Genomic DNA, 14,505 nt, shown 5'->3' with positions numbered 1-14,505 from the left:
GGTCCTGCAAAGTGAGTTCAGGGAGTTAGATGCTAAGTTAAAAGACAGGACCTCCAGGTGGTGATCTCAGGATTGCTACATGTGCCACGTGCTAGTGAGTCAAGAAATAGAAAGATTGTGCAGTTTAAGGAGATGGTGCAGAAGGGAGGGTTTCAGATTTATGTATCATTGGGCTCTCTTCCAGGGCAGGTGGGACCTGTACAGATGGGGTGGTTGCATCTGAACTGGAGTGGGACCAATATCCTTGCAGGAAGGTTTGCTAGTGCTGCTCGGGGGTTTAAACTAGAGTTGTAGGGAGGTGGGAACCAGTGTGGCAGGGCAGCGAGTGGAGTGGCTGAGGGGAAAGTAGATGTTAAGCCTGCAAGCAAAGACAGAAATCAACTGATTGATGACCATGGTGGGACAAATGTTCTGAGATGTGTCTATTTCAATGCAAGGAGTATTGTAGGTCAGGCAGATGAACTTAGAGCTTGGATTAGCATGTGGAATTGTGATGATGTAGCCATTAATGAGACTTGGTTGCAGGAGGGAATTGGAATTGGTTTATTATTGTGCCTGGTACTGAGGTACAGTGAAAAACTTGTCTTGCATACCATTCATACAGATCAATTCATTACACAATGCATTGAGGTAGTACAAGTTGAAACAATACAGAACACCGAGTCAAGTGTCACAGCTACAGAGAAAGTGCAGTGCAGGTAGACAATAAGGTGCAAGGTCATAATGAGATAGATGTGAGGTCAAGAGTCCATCTTATCGTACCAGGGAACTGTTCAATAGTCTTATAACAGTGGGATGGAAGCTGTCCTTGAGCCTGGTAGTACGTGCTTTCAGGCTTTTGAATCTTCTGCCTGATGGGAGAGGGGAGAAGAGAGAATTGTCCTGGGTGGGTGAGGATCTTTGATTATGCTGGTTGCTTTACCAAAGTAGTGAGAAGTATAGGCGGAGGCCATGGAGTGGGGGGGGGCTGGTTTCTGTGATATGTCCACAACTCTCTGCAGTTTCTTGTGTTCCTGGGCAGATCAGTTGCCATACCAAGTTGTGATGCATCCAGATAGGATGCTTTCTATGGTGCATCAATAAAAATTGGTGAGGGTCAAAGGGGGCATGCCAAATTTCTTCAGCCTCTTGTGAGGAAGTAGAGGCACTGCTGAGCTTTCTTGGCCGTGGTGTCTACGTGGTTGACCAGGACAGGCTTTTGGTGATGTTCACTCCTAGGACTTGAAGCTCTCAACCCTCTTGACCTCCACGCCTTTGATGGAGACAGGAGCATGTGCACTGCCCCCCTTCCTGAAGGTATCATCTGGAAACTTGTAGATGGTGTTAGAGCAGAATCTGGTCACACAGTTATGAGTGTATAGGGAGTAGAGTAGAGGACTGAGGATGCAGCCTTGTGGGGAACCAGTGTTGAGAATAATTGTGGCGGAGGTGTGGCTGCCTATCCTTGCTGATTGCAGTCTGTTAGTCAGGAAGTCAAGGATCCAGTTGCAGAGGGAGGTGTTGAGTCCCAGGTCTTGGAGTCTGGTGATGAGTCTGGGGTTCCAATGTTTTAGACATGATAGAGAGGGCGGTATTAAAGGGGGAGGGATGGCATTATTCATCAGGGAAATGTCACAGCAGTGCTCAAAGAGGACATACTGGAGGGCTCGTCTACTGAGGCAATATAGGTGGAACTGAGGAATAAGAAAGGGATGACCACATTACCGGGACTAGATTACAGACCTCCCAATAGTCAGCGGAATTTAGAGGAACAAATTTGTAGAGAACAGACAGTTGCAAGAAAAATAAAGTTGTGATAGTAGGTGATTTTAACTTTCCACATTGACTGGGGCTCCCATACTGTAAAGTGATTGGATGGGATAGAGTTTGTAAAATGTGTTCAGGAAAGTTTCCTTAATCAATATGTAGAGGTCCCAACTAGAGAGAGTGTGATACTGGATCTCTCTCTAGGGAACAAGACAGGGCAGGTGACAGAAGTATGTGTAGGGGAACACCTTGGATCTAGTGATCATAATTCCATTAGTTTCAAGATAATTATAGAGAAGGATAGGACTGGTCCTTGGGTTGAGATTATAAATTGGAGTAAGGCCAATTTTGATGGCATCAGAAGGGATCAGCAGGCGTGGATTGGGACAGGCTGTTTTTCGGCAAAGAGATTGCTTGGTAAGTGGGAGGCTTTCAAAATGAAATATTGAGAGTACATAATCTCATGCTTGGCATATGTTCCTGTTAGAATAAAAGGCAAGGCTAACAGGTTTAGGGAACCTTGGTTATTGAGGCCCTGGGTAAAGAAAAAGGTGGCGCATACTCAGTATAGGCAGTTAGGATCAAATGAGGAGCTTGAGGAGTATAAAGTAATGCGAGGAGAACACTTAAGAGAGAAATGAGGAGGGCAAAAAGAGGACAAGAGGTTGCTTTGACAGACAAGGTGAAAGAGAATTCCAAGGGTTTCTATAGCTATATTAAGAGCAAAAGTGTAGCAAAGGACAAAACTGGTCCTCTTGAAGATCAGCATGGTCATCTATGCATGGAGCCAAAAGAGAAGGGCGGATCTTAAATGATTTTTTTGCATCAGTATTTACTCTGGAGATAGACACAGAGACTATAGAACTGAGGCAAAAGAGTAGCAAGGTCATGGACCATATCTGGATTACGGGAAGACGAAGTGCTGGCTGTCTTGAGGCAAATGAAGGTGGATAATCCCAGGGCCTGACGAGGTGTCCCCTTGGATCTTATGGGAAGCTGGTTCAGAAATTGCAGGGGCCCTGGCAGGATATTTGAAACGTCGTTAGCCACGGGTGAGGTACTGGAGGAGTGGAGGATAGCTAATGTTGTTCATGAAAGCCTCTCAGAATAAGCCTGGAAATTATAGACCAGTGAGTCTGATGTCACTTGTGGGTAAATTATTGGAAGATATCTAAGGGACAGGATATATAAGTATTTGGATAGACAGGAGCTGATTAAGAATAGTCATCATGGCTTTGTGCATGGTAGGTCATGTCTAACCAATCTTGTACAGTTTTTCAAGGAAGTTACCAAGAAGGTCAACGAGAGAAAGGCAGTGGACATTGTCTACATGGACTTTAGCAAGGCCTTTGACAAAGTCCCGCATGGGAGGCTGGTCTAGAAGGTTAAGTGGCTCGGCATTTGGGATGAAGTACCTTATTGGATTCAACGTTGGCTTAGTGAGAGAAGCAGAAAGTGGTAGGGATGGTTGTCTCTCTGACTAGTGGTGTGCTGCAGGGATCAGTGCTGTTGTTGTTTATATTAATGATTGAGATGATGATAAACTGGATCAGCAAATTTGCAGATGACACCAAGATTGAGGGCAGAGTGGACAGTGAGGAAGGCTATCAAGGCTTGCAGTGTGATCTTGACCAGCTAGGAAAATGGGCTGAAAAATGGCAGATGGGAATTTGATGCAGACAAATGTGAGATGTTGCACTTTGGGAGGACAAACCAGGGTCAGACTTGCACAGTGAATGATAGGGCTCTGAGGTGTGCAGTAGAACAAAGGGACCTGGGAATACGGATCCATAGTTCCTTGAAAGTGGTGTCACAGGTAGATAGGGTTATAAGGAGAGCTTTTGGCATTTTGGCCTTCATAAAACACGGCATTGAGTAGAGGAGTTGGGATTTTGAAATTGAGATGTTGGTGAGGCCAAATTTAGTGTATTGTGTGCAGTTCAGGTCACCTACCTACAGGAAAGATATCAATAAGCTTGAAAGAGTGCAGAGAAAATTTACAAGGATGTTGCCAGGAATGAGGACCTGAGTTACAGAGAAAGGTTGAAGAGGTTAGGACTTTATTCCCTTGGAGTGCAGGAGGATGAGGTGAGATCTTAGAGGTATACAAAATTATGAGGGGTCTAGATAGGGTGAATGCATGCAAGCCCCCCCCCCCCCCCCCCCCCCTCGAGGTTGTGTGAGACTAGAACTAGAGGACATCGGTTTAGGGTGAAAGGTGAAATATTTAAGGGGAATCTGAGGGGGAACCTTCACTCAGAGGGTGGTGCGAGTGTGGAACAAGCTGCCAGTGGAAGTGGTAGGTGCAGGTTCAATTGTAACATTTAAGAGAAGTTTGGATAGGTACATGGATGGGAGGGGTTTGAAAGGATACGGTCCGGGTACAGGTAGATGGAACTAGGCAGAAAATCAGGTCGGCATAGACCAGATGGACTGAAGGGCCTTTTTCTGTGCTGTAGTGCTCTATGACTCTAAGAGGTGGTGAGGTTTTGGGCTTTAGCCACCAGTAATAGAGTGATTTTTAAATTTGGGATTAACCAGTAGGTCAAAATTAAGGCAGTAGAAATATCACAGAGGATAAAAACAGAAGGCCTTAAAGAGATGTTAATTGGAGGCAAAGCATTTAATGTGACTATTATTTGAGATCTAAAATGCAGTTTCTTTCGAAAATCTAGTTTATTTCATAAAGGGAGAAAAGTCCATTTAAAGAATTTATGTTCAATAAGTTTAAGTAACATTCACAGATTATTGAATTATATTGTACCTGCCACTGACAGCTTCTTTATAATAGCTTTCAGTTTTTCACTTCTGAGCTCTTATTTCCATTACAAGTACCACATTGGTCTGGTTCTGTTGTTGATTGAATGCTGCACCTAAATTTCTGTTTATCTCGTATATGCTAACTTGCACATTCATTTTGATGTACATCAATGTAGCATTCTACAGCTACTTTGATACTCGAGCAACAGTGTAAACACTGCTTTTGACAACTTTTTATATTGGACATCTTATGGAAAATTAGTGAGCCTTTTAAATGTCCTGGTGACACTAATTAAATGTAATAGTGTACACCTCAAAAATTAACTAGTACTGCGTTCATTCTTAACAGTTCATTAAAGTTTAGCATTTTAGTTTGGAAGCTTTCTTTTAGATTCAGATTAATTACCAAAAGCAGAACTTGCTTACCATATAAACTAGGTGGTATTTTGTCCAATAGCTAGATCAATTAGTGAGACTGGCAGTCAGACTAAGAATCCTGGTTCCTGTACTCCAATTTACTGGAATATATCACATCATCAAATTGAAGGGTATTCACTTCATCTGATTGTAGTTCTGTATATGAATTAACAGACACATTTGTGTAACTTTAAACAGGTAAATGAGCTTATCATCAAGTATGTAATTTATGTTCACAAGCTTTGTTCCTTTTCAAATTGCAAAACAACACAGATGTCTTAATTGCGCTAACCCTCAGTGTAAAATTGACCTTTGAAAAACTGTCAGCCTTTGATTGGTTTCATGCCCCTAACAGTCTTTAATTGACTGCTTTTAAGATGCATGACAGCTGAAATATGTTTATAAATTTCTTTGAAGATTTTCCAGAAAAATAACAAAGTACAGTTCTTCAAAACATCTTTTTGGTGTTAGACATTCACATGATTGAATACAGCATCTGTTTGTATGTACGTAGCCATTAAACATGGACTCTAAACAGCCTCACCAGATAAATGTAATTGAATGGAATGCTTTCACCCTTACAAATATTTAGGAAGGTCTATGAGGCATGTTCCCATTCAAGGGCAAAGGACATTTCAGTTATGGATGCAATCCAATTAATGCTTGTACATTATTTTGAACACAGAAAGGCGTTAATCATCAATGTATCACTTCAGAATGGCTTTGTATCTACTAAATCACATACGCTATCTTCATAACTTTCATAATTGGCTATAAGAACTCAGTTTACCTTGGACAAAAATATGTTGTCACGTTCTGCATTATTTTAATATCAACCGTAAAATTCAATTCTTGATCGTTGAAGAAGATAACCATGTTTCGTGTGCGATGGATCCTACTTGAAGCACATCATTGACCTCCCCTTTGGATGCTGAATTGCCTGCTATGCATTTATTTGATTATACTTATTAATATTACTGAATTCAAAAAGCTAGACTGAAATCTGTCTTTGAAACTCCCGATAAACAAATGATTCTGAAAATGGAACATGGAAACCTTTTAAGTCTATGGACTAGGCTGATGAAGATGAGGTTTAAAATAATAATTGAAATTTAACAAGAGCTTATGTTCTCACTGAAGCCCAGAAATCAGTATGTAACTTCTAAATTTCCCTGGCAGATATTTTGAAGGAGGAGTTTCCTCTGTCTACCTCTGGGACTTAGACCATGGTTTTGCTGGTGTGATACTGATCAAGAAAGCTGGTGATGGATCAAAAAAGATCAAAGGCTGCTGGGACTCCATACACGTGGTGGAAGTTCAGGTACATACATGATGGAAGCTGCTAGGGTGCTGTTTAATACTAATTAAGTTTGTAAAATATTTTAAGGTAATTCACTACATGCTACAGACTCAAAAATGCTCTATAATTCAAGGCTCAATGTGTTGACTTCTAGCTGCCATTTAATTTGAATCACTCTGCCCTGATGCACTTTAACTTCAAAGTGTCCCTCCGACTTGTGATGTTGCACATCTTATTAACAAAAAGAGGAGCCAGTACTTCTCACGCCCTGACTTTAGATCTGTTAAATGTATCTTTCCAGTAGCTATCCAACTGACAGTTCATGGACATTGTAAGGTTCATAGAGGGTTCTGTTCTCTACCTGGGCATCATGTTATATAGAAACATAGAAAACCTACAGCACAATTCAGGCCCTTCGGCCCACAAAGCTGTGCCAAACATGTCCCAATCTTAGAAATTACTAGGCTTACCCATAGCCCTCTATTTTTCTCAGCTCCATGTACCTATCCAAAAGTCTCTTAAAAGACCCTATCGTATCCACCTCCACCACCATTGCCAGCAGCCCAATCCATGCACTCACCACTCTGAGTAAAGAACTTATCCCTGACATCTCCTCTATACCTACTCCCCAGCACCTTAAACCTATGTCCTCTTCTGGCCACCATTTCATCCCTGGGGAAAAGCCTCTGACTATCTACCCGATCAATGCCTCTCATCGTCTTATCTACCTCGATCAGGTCCCCCATCATCCTCCATTGCTCCAAGGAGAAAGGGCTGAGTACCCTCAACCCTTTCTCCACATTCCAGGCAGCATCCTTGTACATCTCCTCTGCACCCTTTCTATGGCTTCCACATCCTTCCTGTAGTGAGGTGACCAGAACTGAGCACAGTACTCCAAGTGGAGTCTGACCAGGGTCCTATATAGCTGCAACAATACCTCTCGGCTCCTAAATTGAAATTGTCCAAAAATTTCATGGAAACCTATCAAAGTTTGTGTTCTTTGCTTTGTAAAATATTATGAAGTGGTCATTTTCCTAACTAGGATATACAAAATATAACTCTTAGTATTTACCTGAATAAGTTTTATCACCAAGCTCAACACCTACAATGGATTTGTCATCTTAGCACACCATCAACATATTGCGCATAATATCAACATTAGAATCCCAACATATCGAGTTCCTCCAAAACGTTTCAAGATTTGAAGCCACTTATCTGCAGCTTTCCTTACAAAAGTCTATGTAAGATGTGCAGAGAATAACTTGTATGACCATAAAGAAACAAAGCATTTAATAGAAATAGTGAACTGACACACAATTCCAGTGAAATAATTTATGTTGCACAGAAATAGGAGTGTACTATTCAGTTCTTCAAGGTTCATGGTTGATCTGTACCTTGGCTCCATTTATGTGTCGTTAATCCATATCCTTTATTCCTCTAACTTGGCAAATGTTTTTTGATTTTTGTGCTAAAATTTAAATTAACCTTGCACCCAATCTTTTGCAAAGAGTGATTCAAATTTCTAACACTGAGCTGTGGGGGGAAAATAACAATGCTTTGCAATTTCATTCTCAAATGGTGTAGCTTTAATTTGAAGGTTTTGTAATCTTGTTCTGGATTGCCCTGCAAGAGGAAGTAGCTGATTCATATCCCTAATACCAAATTCTTCTTTCATTTTAAATGCATTGATCATCACTCAACCCCATATATTCGAAGGAATATAAACCAGGTTTATACTGACCTTGTAGTTTAATCCTTTAAGCCTTTGCAATGTCCTGGTGATTCTGGACTTCCAAATTTGGGTTATCCTCCTTGAAGTTTGTCCATAAACTGAATGTGTATTCGAGGTAGGATTTGTCCACAACTTCCTCCATTTTATATTCCAATACCTTTTAAGATAACAGCCAAATAGTCTTGGTATTTTTTCATTACCTTTAGAATTTGTCCATCAATTTTTAGTGATCTATGTACATAGGCACCCTAAATTTCAGTCCCCTAAAGTTGCTAATTTCTCCCATTAAATTGCTCTGACTTTTCTTTCTTTCATACTCCTCAATTTTGTCAGTGTTGCCCTGTCATGTGGCTTCATTGTCCCTTTGCAACTGAGTTATTACAGCTGTACGATTTACTGTTTCCCAACTTGACTTATTTCCACATTTGGATGCACCACTCTCTTCCTTCAAGTCAAAAGTAAGCTATACATTTCTATCTAATTAGGTAAAATGCAAAAAAGATAATGGTCTTGGCACAATTCCTAATTGCATTATGTACCAATATGCAACTTTATATTACACTTTATATCACTCATGATATTGCACAATCATAGACATTTACAGTGCAGGAGGCTAATTCTTTGCTAGAACAATTAAAAACCAAGTTGCTGTCTTCTAGAACCGGTATGTTTCTCTGCTTCATTTGTGTATCCATTTTTTTTCTTCAAAGATACAGTTGTCTGTTGCCCATTCTGCAACAATGCATTCTGTGCTTGAACAATTCTCAAAATGTGCATGTATGAACAAAATTAGACTTTTTAATGTATTTATGCTGAATGATTCTGTAATGCATTTTCCAGGAGAAATCAAGTGGACGTACTGCTCACTACAAGCTGACCTCCACAGTTATGCTTTGGCTACAAACAAACAAGACTGGCTCTGGCACTATGAACCTTGGTGGCAGTCTGACTAGACAGGTATTTGTGATATGCTTTTGTCGTTTATAGGATAATACTTCTACTGTTCTAAACAGAAAAGTTTGTGGTTCCAAGAGCAGGTCAAAGGCCAGTGATCTTGTAGTGAGTGATTCATCCCTGACGCCCCAAAGCCATCTACAAGGCACTAGTCAGGAATGTAATGGAATACTCTCCACTTGCCTAAGTTAATATAACTTCAAAAATTTATCAATAAAGTTGACACCATCCAACCTATTTGATTGACACCCCATCAACCACCTAGATATCCATTCACTTCACTGGCATTTACTTGTAATGTGTACCATATACAAAATGGTCTGCAGTAACTTGCTTAGGCTACAGCAACAGCATCAACCTTTACTACTAAGAAGGACAAGTGCAAAAGGTGCATGGGATCACCACCACATGCAGATTCCCCTCTAAGCCACACACTACCTTGATTTGGACTAGGGGGTCAAAGAGCTGTGTGTGATTCTGCAGGACCTTGAACTAAGTGAATAAGTTTTGTGAAAATTTCACTTCAATGACAGCTTTATTATCGAAGTTGAATATTGTCCAAAACAGTGGTCACGCTACATTGATCGCTTATGTACATTCAATCTGCCACTTTTACAGTCAGGATCTCTTGTGTCTGACATGAGGAAGGAAGTTAATTGTATATAGAAGGAAGGCAAAGCACCGTATGCAAGTATTACGTTGATGTTCTACCATGCTGCCAAATTGTGACTCTAATGGGTCTAGGCCAGTGATTTTTTTTCCTGCAAGGTCTTGATTTTCACTCTGCAATGGGACTAGTGTAGAAGACACATGCCTTCTCTGAAGGGAGAGTTTTTTCCAGGCATAGCTGAGGTTGTTCTGTGTACCTCCTAGTGAGTAGCTGAGTGACAGAGGCCAGGAATGCAAGGACAAATTTTTTTTTTAAAAAGTGAATGCTTTTATGTAAATTCTCATTTGCACTTCAGTTTATCTCCAACAGTGCTCTTAAGATTGGAACAAATAAATGCTTATCAAGTTATGCTGAACGTGAGATTCAATCCATTTCCATTTAATCCAATGCAGCCATTCAGCCCATTGTATTCGTGTTGACTCTTTGAAAAAGTTAATCAATTTGTCCCTTTGCTTCGAAACCCTGCATTTTTTTCCATTTCTACATACTCATTTCTCTTTCAAAGGTTACTATTGATGTGATTTTTCACCATCCTGTCAGCAGGAAAATTACAAATCATAGCATACTGCACAATAAGTCATGTTCTCACAATCCTCAGTCCCCCTTCATTTGCAAGTGGCTTTGTATCTAATCTCCTGTTACTGGCATTCTTGCTGGGAAAATGGTTTCTATCAATGACCTTCATACTTTCAAACACTATCAATGAATGTCCCCTAATCCCCTCTGCATTAACTGGAACAATCCCAGTTTCATCCATCTCTTCACATAATGGGAATCCTTGAACTTTGGTTCTATTCTAATAAAACTCTTTCTCTCCAAATACTTGACATCTTCCTTTGGTGTTGGACTCAATGGATCCATCCCATGCCTTGTACACTTCCCTATTTCCCACTCCAACCAACCCCCCCCATTCTCTCCAATGTTATTCCCATGGCCGAACATTGAGCTACAGGCTTTCTTACTGTGGTTGTCTCAAAAGGCAAAATGATCTGCCAGTGAATGCTACTCCTCAGCTGGTGGTTCCTAAGGCCCCGTCCCTGGACTGCTCTGATGGCCTTCTGGGCTCAATATAACTGAGTTCTACTCCTGGACTCAGCAGCAGATGCATCGCCATCTGACCTCCATGGAAATCCTGACTTTGGTACTGAAGTGCATAGGTATGGAAGTGGGGAACTACTGACCCACACAGTGCACCTCATTTACGGCTCTCTAACAAACCACCATTAAAAAGCAAGTACTTTTAGTCCAATACTCATGCCAGGGCTGACCAGTAATTTTCCGAAGATCTAGGCAAACTTGCTTTAACAGTTGGTTTACTCAGCTAACGACCTTACCAATGAGTTCTGCTTTCTTTAAAGATTTGTAGAGTAGCCCCAGGTCTTTCTGTTTCTGAAAATAGTTTTGCTGTTTTGATGCAAGCTCTTCCAATTAATTGTTTTGATTTGTTCAAATCTTTAATAACTGATTATAGTTTTTGTTATTTGCAATATAAAAAATTAAGTCCTAAGCTTTTCATCTTGTCCCACAAGTCTTCAAGGCCTCTGAGCTTTAGGGATGCAAATTCATCTTTGGTGGTATTGGAAAAATTTGAATGAGAGGAGGGCTTCTCTTGATCTATTCAATTTATAGTCTGAACCTTAAAATGCAAAGCTTTAACACTTTCTCATACTTTTCCCAAAATACTGAATGTGTTTTATTCTGATTTGATTTTAGGCAATTCCAATGTGTAGAGGAGATTAGACTACAGTGTAATTGTTAGGATATTTCAACCATCTAACTCAAGTAGTGTCAAACAACTTTACTAGGTTTTTTTGATGTTAAACATTAAATTTTGAGTGATAAATGAAGTTGCAATGGGAAGCCTGAATAGTTAAACATCTGGGTGTATTTTTTTTTAAAATTAATATGTGGTGCAGATCCAGTATGGTTAAATGTTTTTTTGTGAGTAGTTTATTTTTAGCAATTCATGATGAATTCTGATCAGAATCGTAGAGAGGAGTAGTTTTAGTTTGTAATATTGGAAAATTAAATCTTGTTCAGAAATGGCCATATTTTCTGGTTACATCTGATAAATAACATGTAAATTGTAGGGCAGAAAATTGCATTAAATATAATTGAATGCTGAACAATTAAATTATAATGTTTTTAAAATGTTAGTGAAACCTTGTGTGGTGTAAATATTTGATAGAAATGAAGCATAAATGCTTAATTTTTTTCAAAGAATAAAGCCAAGAAGTATTACTGCCGAGTTGTGGATCTTGCCAACAAAAACAGTGTTTAGTGAAAATAGATGTTTTTGTACTGCTTGCTGTCAGCCTTGTGGAGACTAACTTTAAGACTCTCCATTTAGGCACCTTGGCTTCTGCTTTTAATTTGTACATGGAGGGTATATAATGGATATGTAAGATGTATTAAGATTGCCTTTAAGTATTACTGTAGAAGCTATGAAAGGTACTCATGTAATGAAGTAATGGGATAGCACTGTGACTCAGCTTATCCTCCACCAGTATGTCTGATTTAAATGTTATCAGATTTCCTCCCAGAGAGACTGCTGGAGTTGCCTTTTCTTGGGAAAGGTCTCTTTTTGGTAGTTGAGTAAATGACATGGTAAAGCCTCGGAAAAATTGTTCAGCCTTTCAGAGATCAACACTCTAGCCCAATCTGGCAGACACAGTGTCTGCTGGAGCATATGCATGATAAACTTTGTTTTGGGCCAAAAACATGTAACAAAGCCTGGATTTTCTAGTCAACAGTGACAATGTTTGCACTGTTGTCAAAAAAAAGCTGTCCATAAAGAACCAGTGGGCTCTGTGGCACGCATTTCCCATTCTTTGACATGACTTGCAGTCAGGCACTTTCCATGTGAGATCTGTGGCAACTGGCAACATGGGTGCCTTCAACTGATTGGGGGGAAAAGAAACTCTCAGACACCCAACAAGAAACCACTGATTTCAAGTAATTGAAACATTATAGAAAAGGAGAAATAATAAATGAAACAAACAGATCGTAAAATGATTATTGCTTTTTACACATTCTGAGGAAATGAGATTTATTATACAAAATTTGTTTTTCAGGGTTATTGAAGTTGTTCAGTAATTATGACTTGTTGGCAGTTAATTGCAGTTACATATGGAACATTATAGTCACTAGTTTTTATAGTGAGAATAGTGTATGGGGGGGGGGGGGGAATGAAGTTCCTGTCAAATTGATGATTCTGTCTTGAATGCATGTGGGAATACTGCAGCAGTCTGTTCTGCGACTTCCAGATTTCTGTATTTAACTGTTTATCTGCAGATGCCGGGGATTGCTGGATGGCATTACTGGCCCGAAGTTTGCTGCCACTTGAACTGCAAATTTTGGGCCAGTGGTCATCATGCTTCATTTAAGTTGCTGATATTTTTGTTGAGGACTACCTGATCCAGTGGATATCATTTGAATTTTAAGAAAATGATTGATGAAGTTCCTTAGAGTGGTGCAGAATTAGGTCAAGACCATAGAACTAGTAGAAATTTGCATCAGTGGGACATGAAGAGACAGTTTAATGGTAATACGGCATCAGTAAACAGGGTCATTTCAAGCAAAAGTGAAAGATTAAAATAAAGGTATTGTATTTGAATGTGCAAAGCATTTGTAACAAAGAGCACAAGTAGGGACACATTAGTTTGACCATTCCAATAAAAGATCATTGACCTGAAATGTTACCTCTCTCACTCGTGCTCTCACTCCATATCTCCCAGCGTTTGCTTGTTTTTTTCACTTTTGCTGTAATTGCTCATGCAGAGGCAAGGTTATACGGTGACCAAGCTTGAGATTGACTATTCCAGAATGCATGACTTTTTACAAAAGACGGACAAAATAGAAAAGGGCTGGGGGGAGCCCTAATAATAAAGGATCACTCATGAAGGCAAGAGCGAGGCATGACTTAGACAGCGGTACAGGGGGAATCAGTATAAATGGAATTAAGAGAGCAAGTAATTGAAGAAGAACCACTGGTTGTATTGGTTTCCAGGCCTCCTAACACTGCACTTGGAGAAAGTAATAGAGAGCCAATAGCAAAGGCAATAAAAATAATCATAGGAAACATTAATCTTCAAATGAACCACGTAAATCACATCAGATGTAATGTAGAGGATGAGTTCTTAGAATTAACTTCAGACAGTTTTCTGGAAAAATGTTTTGGCAGCTATCTTAGAACTTTTCCTTATGCAGTGAAACAGTTAATTATTAATCACCTAGTCAGATTTTCTCTTGGGAAAGGTGATCGCTAATCAAAATTGATCTTCAACTTAGGCAATTATGTGGGCATGGGGGCTGTATTAGTTCAGGTAGATTGGGATATCAAATTAAGAGATTTGACAGTTATTAACAATGGCAAACTTGTAAATATTTCAACATTCTCAATGATTGTACAAGAAACGTGAACTTGAGGTACAGGATCATTTATGATCTTATTGAATGGTGGGAGCAGGCTTGAAAGACCATTTTGGCAGACTTTTTTAAATTAAAATAATGAAATTAATGAGTAATTGCTCAGTCTCATTGAAAAGTGGCTAGGCAGCAGGTATTAAATGGAAAAACTAGTGTGGAAATCAACTTTGCAATTTAGGTACTGGCAGTGCACACTTAGAATCTTCTCCAAGTTCATGGTTCACAATTCATATCATAAATATGGATGAGTGCCTTGCATGTGATATTGGGTAATACAACCACGTAACAAGTATGAAGTGTAAGGTATAGTGAGTATCGTTTTATTCATCTACAAAAGTAGATGATGCAGTTAATCAGAGTGGCCTTCATTTGTTTCTGGTCCGAGAACTCTGATCTTACCTAATCTGAAAATCAGTGACATGAAAAATTACTATTTATGTAACGAAGTAGATGAAGTGAATAAATTAAATGGGTGTGTTACAGAGATCATAATTTGAA

At 39.6% G+C, this 14,505-nt stretch overlaps 1 protein-coding gene across 2 annotated transcripts in view; it reads left to right on the top strand.

The window, feature by feature from the left end:
* Positions 1-14,505, top strand: part of capzb (capping actin protein of muscle Z-line subunit beta) — an 88,842-nt gene that overhangs the window by 57,226 nt on the left and 17,111 nt on the right. For both annotated transcript variants that reach the window (XM_052039190.1, XM_052039189.1), the window contains exons 5-6: positions 6,103-6,244; positions 8,796-8,912. In XM_052039190.1, the coding sequence (XP_051895150.1) occupies positions 6,103-6,244; positions 8,796-8,912 (259 nt within the window). The remainder of the gene's footprint in view (positions 1-6,102; positions 6,245-8,795; positions 8,913-14,505) is intronic.

This window comes from Pristis pectinata, chromosome 26 (genome assembly GCF_009764475.1).
Source record: "Pristis pectinata isolate sPriPec2 chromosome 26, sPriPec2.1.pri, whole genome shotgun sequence".
In the NCBI taxonomy this organism is placed as follows: Eukaryota; Metazoa; Chordata; class Chondrichthyes; order Rhinopristiformes; family Pristidae; genus Pristis; species Pristis pectinata.
This window is presented reverse-complemented; position numbering and strand designations above follow the sequence as displayed.